This window comes from Tiliqua scincoides, chromosome 3, assembly GCF_035046505.1.
Source record: "Tiliqua scincoides isolate rTilSci1 chromosome 3, rTilSci1.hap2, whole genome shotgun sequence".
Lineage (NCBI taxonomy): Eukaryota > Metazoa > Chordata > Lepidosauria > Squamata > Scincidae > Tiliqua > Tiliqua scincoides.
The window spans coordinates 176,726,297-176,747,586 of NC_089823.1; the positions used below are offsets into that span (position 1 = coordinate 176,726,297).

Consider the following 21,290-nt stretch of genomic DNA (forward strand, 5'->3'; position numbering starts at 1 on the left):
ACGCCTAGAACAGACTCCTCAGGACCTGCTTTGACCGGCCCAGCTACTGCAAATGTCCATATCAGCAAATTGCATTGCACTGTGCTATTTTTGGTTCCAAGTGTAGGTGTCCCATCACCCACAGCTAGGAAATGCATTAAAGTACACAATAAATCAATTTTGACTTTCAAGAGCATAAAATATAATTTACAGGGTGGTTTGTTCCAGTGTGGAAAAGCATTTGGCAAATTAAGTTGACAGCCATGCCCCAAGGTGTACAAAACACAAAAATTGCAATACAGTGACTAGTAGGGATTTGGAGGGAAATGGGATCCTGCTCTTTTAGGTGTATGTTACTATGAACTGGCAGGATAGGAAAAGGCAAGAATTGACCAATCCCATGAACTAAAGAAAAAAGGCTGGGAGAACTTCACAGGGATCACTTTGCACTCATTACCAATGTTAGAATGCACAAATCAGTAAGAAATAATAGTCACTGTGGCATCAAGAATAGTTTTTGTGGCCTTTCAGATTTACACTTTCACTGAAAACTGAACTGAGTCACAGCCCAATCCTATCCACACTTTCCTGGGAGTATGCCCCACTGACTCTAATGGGACTTACTTCTGAATAGGCATGCATAGGATTGGGCTGTCAATTTCCAGACTTCATGTTTCCAAAGATGGAAGTCGGAGTTACAACCATTTATTTTTGCTTCTTTAGGCTAAACATTCCTGTGTATGCATGAATTCTGAAAATTTTTCACACCTGTCAAGGTGCTCCAAGCCTGAAAAAGGAAAATCAAAATAAACCTAAATCCAACTTTTTCAATTTTATGAACTGCAGACTATTAGGGCACCTACAACATGCCCCTAATCCTACACTTCCCATCTTTTTGCTTACTGCTGGCCTGTTGAAGAGTTCTGTAGAACTCAGAGGCTTGCTGCTTGATACTTTGTCACTTTCAGTTGGTTGTCATTAAAGCAGAACACTTTCCCACTACTTTGGATTGTGCTTTTTTCTTCTAATGAACTCACATCAACGATTCTGTGATCTCACTACCTATTTGTCTAGCTAACAGCTACGTACTGTAGACACGCTGCCTTTTGGAATTCGAATTCTGGTTTACTCAAGCTTTTAACTGCAATTATATTAACTTGCTTTCACTACTGTTGATCCTTACTGTTCATGGTCTTTTTTTTAAGTAGCGCAATTTATTGTTGGAACCTTACATTGAAATTTGATTTTAGTCAATCAGATAAGAATCACTGACTTGCAGTCAATCAGATGAGAATCACTGAAATTTGACATATTACTGAATCTAACATAACTTGCTAAATGTGGCAATATTCATTAGCGCTGCCAATTTCTTCCAGCAAGGCTCCTGAGCCTTTAACACCTGAAGCAATGGCTGAAATTGAGCTGTAGAAAAGAAATACCATTCCAGGCCAAGAAAGGATTATCCATAGCTATGTAACTGTTAATGGCACAAGAGTCTTGCCCGGAAAAAGATGGCAGTACTTGTGCACTGCCTCACTAAGGCTGCAATCCTATACAGGTGGGCTCTATCCATAGGTTTGGTTTTTACAAAAATTGGAAGTGACTTTCTGGCACCTCTGGCCTCAGAACACCTCTGGACATGACCAGAGAATGTCTCCAGACACGTCCAGAGGTCCTATCAAACTTGACAGGTGGATTTGCATATCTGTAGGTTTCATTACCTGTAAAGGGGGGGGGGGGTCCAAGAACAGATCCCCTGCAGATATCAAGGTCCAACTGTACATACTTGCCTGGGAGTAAGTCCCAATGAACTCACATCTGAGGCATAGGATTGCACTGTTAATTATGTCAGCGGGGTTAAGTAGTTTGGGGTAGCCCTTCAATAATGATTTACTGCAGACTTTGCCAGTGCAAGGTTGCTGGGGTACTTGAAGTAAAGCCCTGCACAAGGCCCTCTACAGCATTCCTGCCCATCTTCTGAAGGAGGATTGGGCACTACCACTGCAACCACTGAGGGTTCTTGAGGGTTCAGGAATCAACTCAGCCAGGTGGATCCCCGATGGGCATTCCCAATATCAGACCTGGAAGACCGCTGATACCACCCAACTGCATGAACAGATCCCAAAGATGTTTATGTGGCTGCTGTCAGAAAATGAAAAGACAAGTAGGCTTCCCATTGGCCTTGCTAAGACCAACTGCCACTCAGTTCCTTGCAGAACAGATCATTCATTCAGTGGTCATTGCATGTGATCATCTATAAAATGAATGTTTTCTGCACTAAAGGTACTGGCTTTCTTTTCCCTCACAATGATCCCTCCTTACTTTTGCATCTTTTCTATTAGACAAGGGCTCTTATCATTTTTCCACTCTGATATGGGGACACAGGAGCTCTCCAAGGCTGTGTACTGAGCCCCTTCCTCTATTCCCTGTATACACATGATTGTGCCCCATCATATAACACCAATGAAATTATAAAATTTGCAGATGATACTACAGTGGTGGGGCTTGCTAGCGGGAATGATGAGTCTGCTTATAGGAAGGAGGTACAGGAGTTGTTATTGTGGTGCAAAGAAAATAATCTCTCACTTAACATAAAAAAAAACTAAAGAACTTATAATTAACGTCCGGAAAAAGAGGGATGTACACACACCATTATACATAAATGGTGAGGAGGTGGAGAGGGTTGCTAGTTTCAAATTCCTAGGTATTTACATCACAGAGGACCTCTCATGGACTATTAACACCAGCACGTTGATAAAAAAGGCACAAAAGCGGTTATATTTTCTGAGAAAGCTTGGGAGGTTAAATTTGTCACAGCAGCTGCTTGAGTCTTACTATTGTTGCACCACTGAGAGTGTCCTAACCTATGATATCTTGCTGTGATACAGAAATTGTTCTGCAGGGGACAAAAAGGCTCTGCAGAGAATTATTAAGATTGCGCAGCACATCATCAACCTTCATCTACCAGCTTTGGGGGACATCTATACATCTCGCTGTCTGCAGAAGTCACATAGTATTCTGAGTGACCTCTTCTATCCGGCTCATAAGTTCTTTGAACTGTTGCCTTCAGGTAGACGATACAGAACTATTAGAGCAGCACCACATGATTCCTGAACAGTTTTTATCCCACAGCCATAATTACATTGAATAAGGCGATATAGTTGTTACCATGCTCCTGGGCATTATGTTCTGTTATACTGTTTTTATATTATGATGCATGTCGTATAGAATGTGTGGGTGAGTGTGTAGAGCAGGGGTGTCCAAAGTTTTTGGCAGGAGGGCCACATCGTCTCTCTGACACAGGGCCGGGGGGGATTAATTTACATTTAAAATTTGAATAAATTTACATAAGTTTACATAAATGAATATATTAAAGAGGAACTTATATGAATGAATGATGGCATCCTTCAGTCTCAGAAGACTATGGTATTGCACTCTGAATGGTGGTTCTGGAACAGAGTATCCTCTCCAGTGCGTGAAGCCTGGGTAAAGTAGATATGGAGGATAGACTGTTTCCCATGCAGCAAATCCCCCCTCTCTATGTTGCTGAAATGGTCCAATGGCAAGGCAGAGGCCAATATGGTTGGTTCCAGCGGCATCGCAGGAGTTGCCAGAACGTGACTGTGTTCAGCCATGAACTGCCTCATGGACTCTGGCTCCAGATTTTACCTCGAGGTTGACTCCTGAAGCCTTTTCCATAACTCCTGAAGCCTTTTCCATAAACTCCACAAGGCAGTGGAGGTTTGGGATCATTCCTTCTCTCAGATGAGCTGCCTTCCCAGGCTAACAAGTCCCATCTACCAGATGAATGAATGAAGGTCTTGCAATAGCTCAAGGCCTATAAAAGACCTTGCACAAAGCAAGGCTGGCCTTTCCTTTGCTGCCGCTACTGCATCTCAGACATGAAACAGCAGGCAGTGGAGGGAGCCCTCATCCCACAGCTCACGCAAGAGGTCAAACAGTTGCCCTCACGCTGAGAGCAGTTGTGTTGGGCCAGTGTGGGCTCCAACAAATCTCCGGAGGGCCAGAGGCTCATTGGAGACTGGAGGCTCCCTGAGGGCTGCATTGAGAGGCCTCAAGGGCCGCAAGTGGCCCCAGGGCCGGGGTTTGGGCACCCCTGGTGTAGAGTGTGATTGCTGGAATTGTAGTATATATTTATGCTTGTATCTCAAAGGTGCATAAATTTCGTTGTGCTGTAGCACAATGACAATAAAGTTACTACTACTACTACTACTACTACTACTACTAGACCTCCCTAGAAGGAACCTGTCTATTTTATTCCTCAGACAGCCTTTGGTAATTTTTAAAAATAATATCCTGGTTATTTTTAATTTGTCCAAAATACCTCATTCATGTTCAATTTCAAACTGGATATGATTATGTTACAAGGCCAAATGTCATCTCTGATGACAGAAGAATTTCAAAGGACTTGGTAAAGGGCTCCAGTTACTGCAATCTCCATGCAATGTCATTTTAAGCAAACAACCACATTGGGTTTGTTTATGTATACTGTGTACAAAAGGGAGGAATGATTCATATGTGCATTTCTGAGGTGGTAAAGTACATACATACTAAGTGACCTACCACCTTTTTTTGAAATAAGAAAGAGTTTTCTTACAATCACCCACCCCCCATGTAAATATCACAGAACTTAAGTCACAGAGGAGGTTTGAATACAATTGCACAAGGATGTACCCGTGCTATGATGTCATATCACCACACAGCATGTTTATGGACAATACAGCTTAGTGTTAGCAGAAACAGATGCTAATGAGTCCACAGCTGTAGCGACTATATTTGCAACAGCAGCAGAAGTTGTACAAAGACAGCCAGAAGTATAGAAAGTATTACATTACTCCTGGTCTCACAGACCAACCACATGAGAAGAAATGAGAGAGCCAGGACACAAGACTTAACAGAGCATAATGGTAATTTCAGTTTACATGGTGAGCACTGACCAGTGGAAGCTGCCCCTAAGCCAATTTTGGAAATTGTTTACAGAATTTCTATGTGAATTTCATATAGAATGTCATGTTTTCCAAACCTTGAATGGCCTTTTTTTCCTCAAAAAGCAATAAATTGGTTTCAAGTTCAGTTCATTTAACAATTAGCTAATATTACTCACAGAGGACTAATATGCAGTACAACTTTTCCATTTCAAAGCTCTGCATAAGTACTAATGAGAGTTAATGGCTTATATTACCCAAGAAAATCATTGCAGATCTTGAAACTTCCACTAAACTTTTTTCTCTATTTTGAGTAATAAATAACATGTCATTTTTAAGGGGTCATTTTTTGTTGTTGGACAGGATTGTATTCAATTTTGAAAGAAATTCAGTGTGACGTAGCATTTAAGAAGACCATGCGTATGGGAGTTCATGGCAGGCTACTCTTGACCACAAATAAAATAAAATAAGCTATTTTGTGGTGTTAGCTCTAGGCTTGGGGTGTGAAAACATGTCGTCAAGTTGTGGGTTTTCCAGCTTTGTACTGGGTAGGAGATGGGGATTTTGATACCTAACCCTTTTTTGGGAAAACAGCAACTGCTTTCTTGGTTTCTTTCTAGTTCACCACTGCCAAGGTAACTCTTAATGGATTAAGTTTTGTGAAATAAATTCTGCAAATAGAATGTGGGCTGAGATCATTTAAACTCATTTCCCCTGTGACTCTTTAAAGTCCTGGAAGCTGTCAAGTACAGGGAGTCTGTTCTTTCAGTGTTAGCTTTCAGTTTCCCTAGATGCACAAAATGGCTTGGGTTTGTTTGGTTTTTTTAAATACTTTCTCCAATGGTATGAAGAGGGGAATACATTTTTCCTCCTTGATTCCATGCATAGCAGTGCAATAAGATACATTCAGAGTTTGCAGTGGCAGAAAATACTCCACATTCGGTCCAATGCTAGGACAACATTCAAAGAAAATACATTTGAGCTTCAAGTATTTTAAGAGATTCAAGGATAGTTAAACAATTGCACTTATTCACAGTTAAGCACTGTATCAAGTACCACAGAAGCCAGTATTCATTAATGGCATTGTTTAAAGGATTTAACAAGGTACTCATTTGTTAGAAAAATGAAATCACTACTCTCATTTTTTAATAGATTTCTAGCTCTCATGATTATAAAGAAAAATGTGATGACCAGTTGTCCTGAGCTTCAGGAATAGATAGGATTGTGGAAAACATCATGTCCATTGGGGAACACGTGTTATCAGACGGCTTTCTTTCCAAACTGGCATGTCAGGGAATTGCTTAGATTAGAAGGAAAAGCAAGTATTTAAATTAGTGTTTCTCAACCAGTAGTATGGTTACCACCAGTGGTTCTTGAAGTGGTGTCTGGTGGTACTTGCGGGACCCCTGGACACCTGTCACCTGGCAGCAAGAACAGGAACAAACAGCTGCAGGAGGCTTGGCTTGGGGGACAGAGCTCCAAAGCATGGTTTTCCACACTCGAATCAGCCCTCTCGTCCACCCTCAGTCTCTTACTGGTGTTTGTCACACTGCATCCAGCTTCCCAACCCAGAAATAACTAACGATGATGTCATCACCAGTTACTTCCGGTGGTACTTTGACAGGTGGACCATAAGAAATGGTATGGCAGAGGACAAACCTTGAGAAACACTGATTTAAATGAACTATTTGGTAGCATGCAGTAATATCTGGTAAGGGTGGTCTACTGAATGTTTTTGCTGGATGAATATAGTCAAGCCCATTCTTGTCCCGTGGGAAGTGCAAATAGCATGAGTCAACAATGTTGGCTGAAGAGTTTATAATTATATTTCAAAAAATGCAAAAACACTTCAGCAACTAGTTCAGTCCAAAGATTTACAGTGATGCTATTTCTGGTGACATCTATCCAACAAAGAAAGCTTCATGGAATAAAATATTTAGAGGAGCTCAAAAACAATGCTTATGTTCATGAAAACCGATCACCCCAGAGAAGTCAAGCAGCCACGTCTTTGAAAGATTGTGCAAGTTCTGTCTTAAGTTTTCTCTTTTCAGGTATACTACAAAGGTATTGGGTGACCATTGAACCTATAAATGGCCCTTGTGAAGAAGATGACAAAAAGGAAGAAAAGCCTGCATGGGAAAGTTACCATCACCACCTCCACCTGCTCATGTCTTTTGCAGCTGAACTGTGCACTCACCCACTCACAGAACACCAACTATCCTATCAAGAGGATGAAGCCAGAGAGGCAATCCCCCCCCCCGCCCTTACTTTCCCCAAGAAGGCCTCCTGGAGGCCTTAGATAGGCGGTTCCAAAAACCAAGAAGTGCCATTCTAAGGCTTCCAGGAGGCCACAAAATCTGGTGGAGGTGTATGGGCAAATTTATGGGCCTCGGGTGCCAGATTCCTAGCTATGCCACTGGTGCAAGGTCTACTTCAAATTCATTACAATATGGTCTTCCCAAACTCACCAAACCCCTGCTCCTCCTCAGGCCCATATTGTTACTCAGGTATCAATGCCTGCAGGGTTATATCCGAGTTGGACTAACCTGGAACATTTTTATTGGTAAAATACAGAAAGGATAAAAAGTATTAAATTCAGGCAATTTAGGAAACAAAACAAGCAAAAGAGAACAAACCACCACCTCCGCTCATTTGTGGGATTTTGCAGAGTTGTCGCTAAACATGTTATCAATTATTAGGATAAGAACCAGTATCTATAGATTCACAACTGGATCACGGTTGTGCTTCTATCTTCCTTCTTACATTCCATTCCAATACATGTTTTTAAGCATCTTTGAGGACTAACATCCATTTTGGGATTGAAACTTCTGATTGAAAATCACTAGTGGAAAGGTATCCATTTTAAAAGTTTGTGTAAATCTTCCTTCTGCTATGTACATCCTTTCTTTGTTGTGGGCATCATTAAGCCAAACTTCTTGATAACCAACTAGGAACGGTACAACCCATTGGTGTAAACCAACAAACGCCTGACATGTGCTATAATGCAATCTCCTTAGAATACAAGTATTTTGGGGACTGTGGAAAGTCTAGTTTTTCTTTCATTATGCAAACTGCTTTGCAACTATTTAACCATATAAAAATATTTTAACAACCAACAACTCTTTAGAAAGGATTTCAAAAATATGTGTCAAAATTCTGAATAATATTTAATCTATGCCAGTGGTTCCCAAATGGGTGACTTGTGACCCACCAGCCAGGGACCACTTAGGTCTTGCCCCTTAAGGGGCTGGGGCAGGGGGATTGCAGCAATCTGATCCCCAGGATCACGCTGCTAGTGAGAATGGGGGGCGGGGTTCTGAATAACCTGAAGCCGGTGACAGGGTCCAGGGAGCCCCATGAACACTTCTGCAGGGCTCCCCAAGCCTGGAAAATGAAGAAAATAGTGATTGGAAATCACTTCCGGTTTCAAGATCAGAAACTGAAAGTGACTTCTGATCATAATTTCCTTTATTTTCCAGGCTTGGGGAGCCTTGCAGAGGTGTCCTTAAGGCTCTCCGTACCTTCCCAAATCCTGTTGCTAGCTCCAGATAAACCAGAAACCCCCCTTTCCCCAGCAGCAGCATGATCCTGCAGATCGCAAGCACTTAGGTGATTTCCTCCTCCTGAGAAGGACTTTGGGAACCAGCAATCTATGCATTTTTTTAAAAACTGGAAGAATTGTGAACAAAATATACATTCCAAAATAAGTAAGAATTCAAGACTTTTCACTAATCTTGTGTCTTTCAGAAATGCTAGCAAATTTCAAGCCAGAACCTAACCAAGCACCTGAGGAGCACAGTAGAGGCAAAAGCACTATAGTGAATCTCTTGTTGCTGATTTTCACGGATTCTCATGAAAGCAGACAATAGCTATAGAATCTTAACTTTCACTTGAAATGCTGAACTGAGGATGGGACAAGGGAAGAAACAAGCAGTCTCCTAGGCTGGACTAAGGGTGATCGACTAAGGGTGGACATTTTGCCCACTATGGGTGTAGATGACAGAACATTGGATTTGGTTCAAATCCTCACTCAGATATAAACTCATTGGGGTATTTTGGGAAAACGACTAATTCTAATCTGGTTGGTTGGCAACCTTCAGTCTCGAAAGAGTATGGTATAAGCCTACAGCACCCGGTATTCCCAGGCGGTCTCCCATCCAAGTACTAACCAGGCCTGACCCTGCTTAGCTTCCGAGATCAGATGAGATCGGGAATGTGCAGGATAACAGTTGCTCTTCTAATAAAATAGCCCCATACACTCCATCCTGAATAAATGGGAGAAAAGATGGGGTACCAATAAGCAGGAAGCTGCTTTTCAAAACAGGGGAACTTTCTAAACAGTTTGATATGACTGGGGAGGCACTGTTCAAGAACTTAATAAAGTGAAAAACATCCACTGGGCATGAACAAACTCCTGGACTCCCTTTTATTTTTTTCCTGGTCAAATGAAAATTCTTCAACAAGAATTTGGGTGGGGGGAAACAGGGAAAAGAAATTTAAAATACTCCACTTGCACTACAAGACATAAGGATGAACAGATGAAATAATTCAGTCATATGAAAAACAAGCCTCCCACAACTACCTACACATTAATGAACTGATGTAAACATTTGATGTAAACATTGATTTGATGTAGACATTTGAAGGGCCACCCTGGGTCCCTTTGGGGAGAAGGGCGGGGTATAAATAAAGTTTATTATTATTTACTATTATTTGAAAAACAAAATCCAGGAAACCATTCTTACCTACTGTCCTTCGAAGATCTTCACACTGGCTAATGTGAGGGAATTTCAGGATTTCCTTCCACTTTTTGCTTTTACCTTTGCGTTTTCCTCCACCCCCTGAAGAAGAAGAAAGAAGGCCAAGATTAAAGTCTTTTACTGTAACAACCCATTTACATGCACTGCAGCATTAGCTGGTTTGATACATTCATGCATGCACAAACGTGTACACTTAAACATTGCTTGCAGTACCATTGACTGATGGGGGGGCAGTCAGCATATTCTACATATGTTTCTATACTGTGAACTTACTTAGTGGTTGCTAGACAACCATATATACTTCCTCCTCAAGTCATAAGAGCCCTGCTGGATCAGGCCAAAGGCCCTCTAGTCCAGTTTCCTGCATCTCACAGTGGCCTACCAGATGCCTTGGAGCACACAAGACAACAAGAGACCTGCATCCTGTTGCCACTCCTTTGCATCTGATATTCTGAAGTAGAGCTAAAACCGAGATTACATATACGTATCATATAAGAACATATAACCTTCCAGAAGTAGGCAGAACTGGCCTACTTTCAGCTATATAATATGTACAAAACAAACAAAACTATGAAGCCTGGCTTTAATGTATACAGGAGGTAGCCCAGTACCTAATAGGCTTATACAGAATTTGAATACAGTATGGATGAAAGTGACTATATAGTCAATAGCAGCTATTGCTGGCAACCTTCAGTCTCGAAAGACTATGGTATCGCGCTCTGAAAGGTGGTTCTGGAACAGCGTCTAGTGTGGCTGAAAAGGCCGATTTGGAAGTGACAATCCCTTCCACACTGGGAGCAAGTGCAGTCCTGCTCTAAAGGCACATGTGCCTCTCTTATAGGCAATGCCCATACATACCCATATATACCAATACAGCAACAAGTGTGGCTCCCTCTCCCAATCCCATATGTCATCCCAACAATGTCAGTAGATTGATTAGCACAGTGATTCCCAAACTTTTTACCACCATGACCGACCTATTGCTCTGTGGTGGGTCATGACCTGATGCTCAGTGTTGCACCATTTCTGAGAGCAGATGGAGGTTTCATACCAATCCTAATTAGCCTATTGGAACTGATCAATGTAGCAGTTCTGGAAAATTTCACCTTCGCATTCATCCTCAACAGAACCGAAGTGTCAGCACCTACAGATTGAGAACTTTCAGATGTGGAAGTGGAATTTCTTCCATCTTCATTTTGCCAATAGACTGTTTTTGCCTTTACCCAAATAACTGTTTTATCTTTGGGTCCCTTTTCACTTCACTCAGTGAACTCATGACCTGTGCATTTTTTTGCCCAAGCAGTACACCACTTTGCCTCCCTCTACCTTTCTGGCTTTGCTTATAACTGCATCTACATTAAATACCATCATATTCATTTTCAAGACAATTTATATCTTCCAAGATACATCCGTGTTTCTCCTTCTCATTAAGTAATGTTATTTGTAGCCCTCTGTCTGTTGCCTTAAGCCTTATCTTGCCCTAGGTTTCACAGCTTCTGGGGGGGGGGGAACCCTCCCCTCTGGTTGTAAAAATCACCCAGGGGAATTCACAGAGCTATATAAACATTAATTACCAAACAGAGTACAAATAGTTGGCTACAGCATCCTTATCAAATTTGGCAATCTGCATAGTTCCTTTGTACTCACAGTAGAGTACTCACAGTAAAATCAAATAAATTAGCTTGGGCAAAAAAGATCTGTACAAACACGCCAAAAAGATGCATTTCTAATATGCATTTCTGCCAAGGTCTAGGAAAAGACTGAAGAATCCCCTAGTTACAAACATGATTGGTGCATTGTGCAGCCAATGACTTCTCCCTTCTCATATTCCTTGTCCTACAAACCCCAGCCTGATGACTCATTTGCTCGTATCCGAGCATAATATAGCAGGCACTCTACTGCCTCTGACGTCTTCACGGTAAAGATTCCAATCAACGGCTTTAATCTGCCTGACCTTTCTAGCTCACAGCTTGCATCTTGGAGCCATCCTCTCTTGCCTGCTCCACATGTAATTCAGGAGGATGATAGGCATTCTGATGTGTGCACACGTGTGTGTGGGAGGGGGTGATTTGAAGGACAAGATGCACCAGGACAGCGGAGACTAGTCCGCCTCTGCTGAACTAAATGCTAAGAAATCTCAGTAAGCAAGACGGTAATTGCAGAGGTGTGAAGAGAAGGTTATTTGATGCTTTCACACTGTCTTTTCCCATTGGGAGGCATTCCACAACCCCACTGCTGTGCTTTTGTGACAAAGAACAGTCAGTTGCACCACGCTCTATGCCCATTTTACCATTTGGACTTGGCGTACCTAAACCATTTCAGTATGTCAGTTTTCTGGCACCACCATGAGGCAATTATACTATTGAGCTGAGATCTCTCCATGCTTCTTATTAAAGACTCAGCACTTGGACAGAGGACCTTTTACTGAATTAAGTATGTCAGATACTCTCACTGTATTAAATTACCAGTAGCAGCAAATATCCAGTTTTCATCACAGTGCTGTCATCTTTCCTCATCCTCCTAAGGGACAGATTCACAGGGATGGGTGCTCATGACTCACGGACTTGACTTGAGTCGTGAAAACACACATTCTCAAGACTTGTGGGATCTTGAGTCACACACATCACTGACTTGGGCACTGACTTGTGACTCAGTGCTCTGACTGGAAAAGAGTTATGAATCATATAAGCAAGAGTCACTATTTTTTTTTTTTTTGCCACTTCTGCATCACCCAAAAGACCTTGTGTGTGATTCAGAAGGCAGCATCCAAACAGACGTGAGCAGCAGACTTGGTGGGAGGAGGGTAGGTTGGTTCTAGGAGGCAAATGAAGGGATAACCAGAAGAATGTGGGGGCAGCCAGGACACAGAGGGGAGTAATCTCTCTTGTCCATCTCAGAAGGAACAGACGATTGATTTGCCAAATGGATGGTCTGACTTTTTTCCTCTGGATGAGGGAGGGGAGAAGGAGGAGCCCAATGGATGGGGGAGGGGTTTCTTGTGATAGGAAAATGCCTGGATAGCTCAGGGAGGGGGTTAAGGAGGCAGGCAGAGCAGGGGGAGTGTCACCTGGGCCCAGCCCAGATGGCCAGGAACTCCTCAGGAGTAGGGGCCTCCTCGGGAGTAAGATCTAAGCACCATCAGGACTGGGGTCCCAGGCAGGACACCTCCCTGGGAGTAGGGCCTAGTGCCTCCTGGGAGCAGCAAGCAACCACGTGGCCAGAAGGGGTGGGGCTGGCCCAGCCCGAGACTGGCTTCATAAGGAGGCTGAGCAGCCTAGGGAGAGGTCACTCCTCTCCAGGTGGGAGCAGGGTCAAGTGGAAGGCCAGAGGGGGTAGCAACCCTGGCCTTATTCAGACGATCCAGGCCCCAAAGGGAACTTTGCTTACCTCAGCCCTGGAGAGAGGGGCTGGGAGCTGCCTGATCCTATACCTGCCCGGGCCCCGGGGGTGACATCAGGAGAGACGAAGTTACAGACCCGAGGACTTGGAGCCAACTACCTCCACTGGAGGCCGGCTGATCGGGGGGGCAAGCCCTGAGGTACCAGGGACCACCTGAGGACAGCTAAGCTGACCCCGGACAACAGCACAACGGCCATTGGGAACCCATACCCCTGGCCAACAGGCACCAGCCGAAGAGCTTTGCCTGAAACCACAAGGGGTCAGGGAGGAACGGGGAATGAGCCTATCGTGCACCAATGGCACGAGTCTGTGTAAGGCAAAGGGGCCTGTGCCGTAACAGGCCCCATGAATGTCAAGCGGTTGACGCAAGTAAACTGTCTGTGCAAAACAGCTGTGTCTGCCTCCCGTCCTTTTTTCCCGCTGACAACCAACTCTCATTGACAGGGTAAGCCCCCCGCGCTAGGTCACACACCAAGGGGCGGGGTCTCCGCCCGCCATGGACATTACAGGGAGGCACTTCCTTGCAATAGAAGAGGAAAACCTTCCAAAATCATGGCTCATTTGATGGGAAGAACTTCAACACATTGCTGGTGGCAGATGGGATGGGAACATCAGGGCAGTGTTAAATGAGAACTCTCTTGCGCACACGCACACGCTCACAGCGCCTTCATTTTTTTATGCAGAGCTACACCTGACTTGCAGTTTAACTAGTTTTTCAAAAAGACTTGAACTCGTCAACTCTAAAAAAGGCTCAGGATGAGTCACAACAACAGCCTGTTATGACTCATGAGTGAGCAGAGTCAAGGTGTGGAGGCTCATGACTTGATTCAGCGCTGTGACTCTGGCATGTCCCTGCAGATCAACATCCAGCAAGTCCTGAAACACCATGGCTGTTGTGAACAAAACAGCTGAAGTGAAACTGTCAGGGGTTATTGTTCACAAAATGAACAACAAAAGAGAACAAGGGGGCCTCCCTGCCTGCTTAACTCTCATTCTAATGAGGTAGCTGTCTCTATGCCACAACGTCAGGTCTACCTGCCTAGAAGAGGCAGCTCCAGTGGGCAGTTGGAATGGAAGCCCAGGTCTACCTGGTAAGAAGATCTGGGTTCCAAGTCTCACTGGGAGTCCAAGACTACCCACCTGGAAAAAGTGGCTGCAGAAAGCAGTCACGATGAGAGACCAGGCCTATCCAGTTGGTAGATTTGGGCTCCAAGTCTGGACAGGAGCCCAGGTGTATCCACCTGGAAGAGGTGGCTCCAGAGAGATCAGAATGGGAACTCGGGTCTACCAAGCAGATAGGTCTGGGGTCCAAGTCTGGACAGGAGCCCAGGTCTGCCGGCCTTGAAGAGGTGGCTCCAGAGGACAGTTGGAATGGGAGCCCAGGTCTACCTGGCAGGTAGATCTGGACTCCAAATCCAGATGGGAGCCCAGTCTACCTGCCCAGTAAATCTTGACCACAGGGGCTAAACAACCAGGAGCCCAGGTCTACCTGCCTGGTTGACCTGGGCTCTGGAGTTAATGTCATGCTCATGCCCCTCAACACAAAACACTGGATCCACCCCTGGTGTCACCCCCAAGTGTGTCACTTTGCTAACATCTTATTGGCTCCATGCTGGGTCATAATAACATCTCATTGGCTCTTTGAACAGTCAGTCTCATTGGTTCATTCTGAATTAAGGAAACTGCACTTTTTGTTACATAAGATAGTTGGATTTTTGTTTTCTGGTTTTTTGGTCATAACTTTTAATAGAATGGAGATATTTCACTCCAGTTTATTTCACTGCATTCCACTGTAAATTATACAACAAATGGTATATTACATGATGGTATTATTCCTAACAACCACAATTTTAGCGATTTTGGTCACCCCCCCCCCCCACACACACATTGGCACCCAAGAGCAGACTGCCTCCCTGCCCTCAGCTAGCTACGCCACTGACACAGGGGCTTGTGTTTCTTAGTAGTACTGGAAGGACAATCTACACATGCTTAAAAAGAGCTCTTGCTGTGCTATTATTTTTCATATTCCAATGCTAAAAACCTTGCATTGGAAATGGATTCAGGCTCCTGTCTGAGTATCTAAGCTTCTAGCATAAGCAACTGGAAGAACTGGCAGGGGGACATAAGAAGTGTCTGTATGGCAATGAAGGGCTAGGAAATCCCAGATGTGAGTAAAAGAGGTGTAATAGTTTCCAGAAGAAATCACACCTGAATTGTACAACAGTAACTGGGAGGAAATCAACCCTCTGCAGACATGAACATTTTATCATTTTTTACAGATTAGCAACTTTTAATTTTTATGTAAGGCATGAGAGAAGGAAGGTACTGGTGGTAAGAGATTAGATAAATTGGCAATAAGAGATTGTTTTGGATATTTCTAAGGAAACTCTGAAGGCAAGAAATATGGGAAAATATTTCACGTAATTAATCGACTCCAGTGAACGGAGGATTGAAGAACATTTCTATAAACAAGCAGTTAAAAGCATCTGTCAAAAAAGATCCCCCACTAATAGATTGTCAAAACAGAACATTTCAAGACACATTAGTAAAAATTCAAGGAGAACAGAGAATGCTTTCCTCTAAATTTAACCCATACACATCTGTACTTAAGCAGATTAAAAACATGACCTATGCATTTAAAATGACTCAAGGTAGGTCATCGTGATTGAGCTGGAAAAAGCATGTATTTGAGCAGTGACTCAAAACCTGGCTGTGGTATTTCTTCAGGCACATATCCCACATATATTAGGTACAATATCTTTCTTTTCTCCCTGCAGAGTACAGGCTGTTGGTGTATACCAAATCTATACCTCCTACCTGCCTACTATATCTATTTTGCTGGCACGGTACACTCTATGACAAAAACTTTATTTTTTTTCCCCAATCACACTAAAAGGTACTGCTCCTTGGCACCTCTTTTTTCTCTTCCAGGTTTCGCCCAGTTCAGAACACTGCTTTGTGAAACAGGTGATGGAGGACATGGCTGTCTGGGTAAGCTCTTAAATGTTGCCCTAAAAGCAGAAAATGGGAAATTAATCACATTTTCAATACGAGAACATGGGGTGGGGGGTGGGCAAACAGTGTATTTCATCTGTTACTGCAAAATCCAGCTTCATGTGAACATAATACCAGTCATAACCACAGGCAGAACACATTTTCACAATCACTATCATCCATTACATCACTCCAGAATGTTATCAATACTACCTAATAAGACTCCCAAAGAATAGACCTTAAATTAAAACTGAATGCATGTACTAAATGATATGGCTTTTTCCCATTTGATTTACATGCGCAAGAAATTCTTGGCATCAGAAAATGTACCTCCAAGGCACCTTCTGCCTCTACATAACAATGCCACCTTCGTCTCTTTACCACTTGGGGTAACATGCATGCTGTCAACCCAGAGAAAGTGCAGGAGATGTGAAGCTGTGTTTGGAACATGAAATTGTGCACAGGAACCATAAGGTATTTGTACATGGAGTTCTGAAGGGCAAGGAACACAGAAAACTGCCTTATACCACATCAGACCCTTGTGTACTAAAGCTCAGAATGGCCTACATCGATTGGCAGCAGCTCTCCAGGGTTTCAGACAAGGCTCCTTCCCACAGCAACGTGAAGCTATTGGGGCTGAACCTGGGACTCTCTCACTGTTAAGCATGTGCCCTGTCACTGAGCACTATCCCTGTAACATCCAAAGCTACTCTTGGGACAAAGCAACACATTCCAATGAAAGCAGGGGGGTGGAAGTGTTCATAACCTCCTAGTAGGGGCAAATGGCAAGGAAGCGTTCAACATTTTCTGTCCTCATGAATGTTTGTTGCAAATAGTTTAACTGGCTTTTTCCTAGACAGACCCTGAGAACAGAATACGTCTGTGTAGAGGGAAATTGGTGTGCACAGAAATGGTTCCAACACACCAGTTTCTCCTCCTTCTACACCTCATTTCCTACCTACCAATGCCGCCACCCACCCACCTGCATTCATATTAGCTCAGCAAATACAGACTGGGAAACAAGTTACTTGCCAAACTAACTCATGGCTCTACACTTAGTGAAAGAGGACACACAACAAAGTTTGGGTTAACATGTTTAAGTAATAAACATTCATATGTGGATGCCTCTATAATTACCCTGGAAAACTCACTGAAAAAGATTGAAAAAGAGAAAAATGGAGTAGGGAGTAAATTAAAGGATCAAACAGGACTATTGTGGAATGTACTCTTGATGGTGATAGACCCATTTATTTAAACTCAGGTATGTCCCCATCGTCTATATAGTAAGGTTGGGGATCTCATCTGTAGAATTAAAAAAGCAGACAGTGAAAACAATCAGACTCCCCTGAAAATATCTCCTTTTCCCAACATTTTTATTCCATCCAAGCTCAATTCCAGTATTGACATTTGACGGGGGAAAACAAGTGCAAAGAGTGGGTAGACTGCAGGGAAGTAGCCTACAGACACCTTTAGGACCCTCTCATCTATGCTCCCAATTTTTTCATCTAAATGTCAGACATTCAGAGTCCACTTTATTATAGGTATATCTGAGGCAGAATTGAGTCTGAACAAGTGGATCTGCCATCATCACAACTAGTATGACCTTTAAGGTTCAGTGACTAAAGCAGATAAAATGATAGCTCTTCGTTTACATTCAATTTTCAGATGACACAAGAAAATACAGCAAGCCCTCTTCTTGATAGCTGGTGACACTTTTGTGGGAAGAAACCACAGCTGGCCCATGTGTTTTCCCTTGACAGTTGTGATTGGACTGCCTTGGGATTTGACCATAGAGCAGAGGCTCTCACGCTACTCCAGCAACATAGGAGTTGGGCTTCACTCAAATTCTTTCTTGGATCTAAAGGCCAAATAACTTATTTTCAGGAGCACTTTATATTCAGCCCACATCTGAAATCACAGCACTAATTTAGAACCAATGTCAATGACACTGAGTGCTCTGTACAAACTTTTCCAAACTAAAACGAACTCTTCGCTGGCATCTCTTCGTTGACAGAGGGATGGCCTCTTGTTTGCTCTTGCCCCAGTCTGCTGACCGCTTGTTGTGAGTTCTCATTACTGAATATATGTGTTTGTCTGGTTGTAGATAAAGGCCAAGTCTTTTTGTAAACAACGGCAATGGGGGGGGGACTGACAGTGAACAGATGCTCCAATGAAATCCTCCCAGCACCCAGCAGTTCATGATGTAAAGTCAAGAGGTTATGGGCTTAATTACCCAACGAATTAATGTTGATGAATGGCTGCTTCCTCCCTTGTAGTGGTGTTCACAGAAGCCATGTGTCTCCAATAGGATGCTTTCATGGTGGAAAATAAACCATGGAAAATGGTGGAAAATAAACCATAAAAATAAACATTCGAAGCAAACAAGGGATGGTATCCAGTACTGTTAATGGAAACTGGAATGTATTGAATTTCTAGCAGGCTCTGAATAAATTCTTTGGGGTTAATACTGCCATAATAAAAAGTATATAAGCATCCACATTTTATTACATGTCAATAATACACATTGTCAATAAACTAAGAATACAATTTTTCTCTCTCCAAGCTTTGTGTTCTCCTACACTATTATTCTCCTACACTATTATAAACAAGTCTCAAATTTACCAGTTCTGGGTAAGGTGGGATGTGGGCAATGAGAATCTGATGACCATACAACTCAAGGTTCTTAGATTATCTATCTAATTATTATCTAGTTATCTAAGCTCCTTTCAGGCCAGTTTCAACACACGCTGCCTTGGTTGCTCTGGTTGAAGACCTGACACTGGAAGAGAAACTGGGAAAGTGTGATCCTACTGATAGTCCTGAACTGTCTCCTGAGTTAAGAAGGAACCAACTTTATGGTGGTTCAGCTCCTTTCTAGAGGGCAGGTTTTAGAAAGTTATGTTGGAGGACTGTTATTCCTCTCCAAGGAATTATCCTACAGAGTTTTACAGAGTTTTGCCTCCCGTGCTTTTAAAAAACCTGAACAGAACTGCAAAAAGGTTTCAACCAAGTGCTGATGAGAGCCAGCTCACTGGCAAAATGTCATTACAACAGCTAGGCAAAATAGGTATTGATTACAGTTTTGTTTTGACCCTTATAACCTTATACCAGCATCTTCTTCCATATAAGCTTATCAGGATCTTAAGATACATTGACAAAAGCCTGTTTCAAAAGTGCCATTTTCCAGAAAACAGAGTATCTTCTACTAGAAGTAGATACTTTTTTTGGCATGGTTTCAGAGCTGTGGAATACACTTCTTTGAGAGGCCTGGAAGCAGTCTTCCTTGGTCTTGCTCCAAGTGAAAAGTGAATTTTGCCACCACTTGGGATTTAACTGGCAGCCTGTTCTTATGGTTCTCTCTCAATTGTCTTACTAAAGTGGGTTAAAACTTTAGAAATATCGATAATTTCAGTGTGTGTACACCACTTTGGAAACATCTGGGGTCAAAAACAAGCACAGAAATGTGTTAAATAAGACAACTGTGAGGATGAAAGGCTGGCTATGTTTCTAGCCCCCATGACTTAAAATATTTGTAATATGTATTCTACTATCACGCTGACTAAGCCAAAGACTTCTGGGACCTTTTGTAACTTGTTTTTGATTAGAATGTTGTTTTTCATATCCCTTTTCCTAGCCTCATTCGTGCTTTTCCTGCTCCACCTTTCAGTTTCTTTGTCCCTGTTCTTGAGCATCTTGGGACTCGTAACCAGTATCAGCCTCCTGCCACATCCCAATCACAAAAATGGCCAGCAACCTGCAGCCACTTACAACATTTTCCAACATTCCACAGGAACACAAAGAGATTCCTCTTTTGTCAGGCACTGGGCCGCTTTAACTACTCTTGATGATGTCTGCTGTGTTGCTTTGCCCTTTTTCATGGCTGTTCTCATTGTCTTTGCAGTCACTGTTTTCAATTTCTGTTGTTTTTGTTGTAATTATGAGCTGCCTTAAATTCCTCCTGATGGGGGAGAAATGCATGATTTAATATACAAGTTCACAGCCTTCAAAGTTCTGAACAGAGCAATCTTTTTTTAGAAAAACAATAAGGAACTAAATAATGAGGCATCAGGGATGGGGGGGGAGGGATAATCTTGCTGGTGCCACCTGGTTCTCTGGAGTTAGCCGAGTGATCCTATGTCAAGTAAGCATTTAAAATTAACACTATGGTTCAGAAGTCATCTCATCATGCGCACAGTGCACACATATCACAGATCTTGGCCTGCATCTTGGGTAGGCTGTAGTGGGTGCCACTCAGCAGTGCATGCCCAGCTGTGGAAGGACTGGAGTACTGGGGACCAGGTCACAGTGGCGTAGCTAATGATCATATAGCCCAGTGCCAAGTTCAAAATGTTTCCCTGGAAGTGATGTCACAACCGGAAGTGAAGTTGGGAGGAACCCACCTACTACCCCCAGCAGCTTACCATCCACTTGCTCAGCTGCCTCCCCCCAGTCAGTGGTATAGCTAAGGCATCTATCTGCTACCTGGGGTCAAAGAAGATCTTGCAGCCCCCCCTACATGACAAAATCAAATCTAATTAAGTAAATAAATAAAAAGATATTGGTTCCATGCTGTATTATAATAACATCTCGTTGGCACTCAGAACAATCAGTCTCATAGGTCAGTTTTGAGTTACGGAAATCCACTTTTTATTCCATAAAGGCAGTTGTGCTTTCATTTTCTGGTTAATTGGTCATAACTTTTGATAGAATACAAATATTCCAGTGCAGCTTGTTGCATTGCATTCCACATTAAATTACCTTTCCAATTATATATAACACGATGGTATTATTCATACATACCAAGATTTTTACAATTTTGGTCACTAGAGTCAAGCTCAGCTTGTTGCCCTCCTAAAACTTGATCCCTGGTGCAACTCCTACCCCCTGCATCCCCTTAGCTACGCCACTGCCTGGTCATTCTGGCACTCAGAATTGGTAGATGTTGCACAGCTGCAGCTAAACTATCATTATTCCAAATGATAGGTACACCTGAGGTTTGGTTACCTGCAGAGGCAGGAAAGGAATGCAACATGAAGAAAAAATGATATGGAAGGCCAAGGAATGATGCACAGCAAATACCGTAGATACTCACGTATAGTACGTGAAATTTCTGCCAAGTCATCAAGCTCCAATTCTCACTTTGCCTGATCTCCAGATCAATCAGAGGGCAGAGCCTTTCAACTCTGAACAGTTTCCTTTCTCAAGCGGCAGG

At 42.9% G+C, this 21,290-nt stretch overlaps 1 protein-coding gene and 1 pseudogene across 1 annotated transcript in view; both read right to left on the reverse strand.

Annotated features, from left to right (window-relative positions):
* The window catches only part of GRK5 (G protein-coupled receptor kinase 5), a 199,364-nt gene that overhangs the window by 136,633 nt on the left and 41,441 nt on the right, over nt 1-21,290 (reverse strand). Inside the window, exon 2 of the mRNA XM_066619362.1 lies at nt 9,671-9,766. Within this exon, the coding sequence (XP_066475459.1) occupies nt 9,671-9,766 (96 nt within the window). The remainder of the gene's footprint in view (nt 1-9,670; nt 9,767-21,290) is intronic.
* LOC136646113 (5S ribosomal RNA) lies at nt 9,046-9,165 on the reverse strand (annotated as a pseudogene).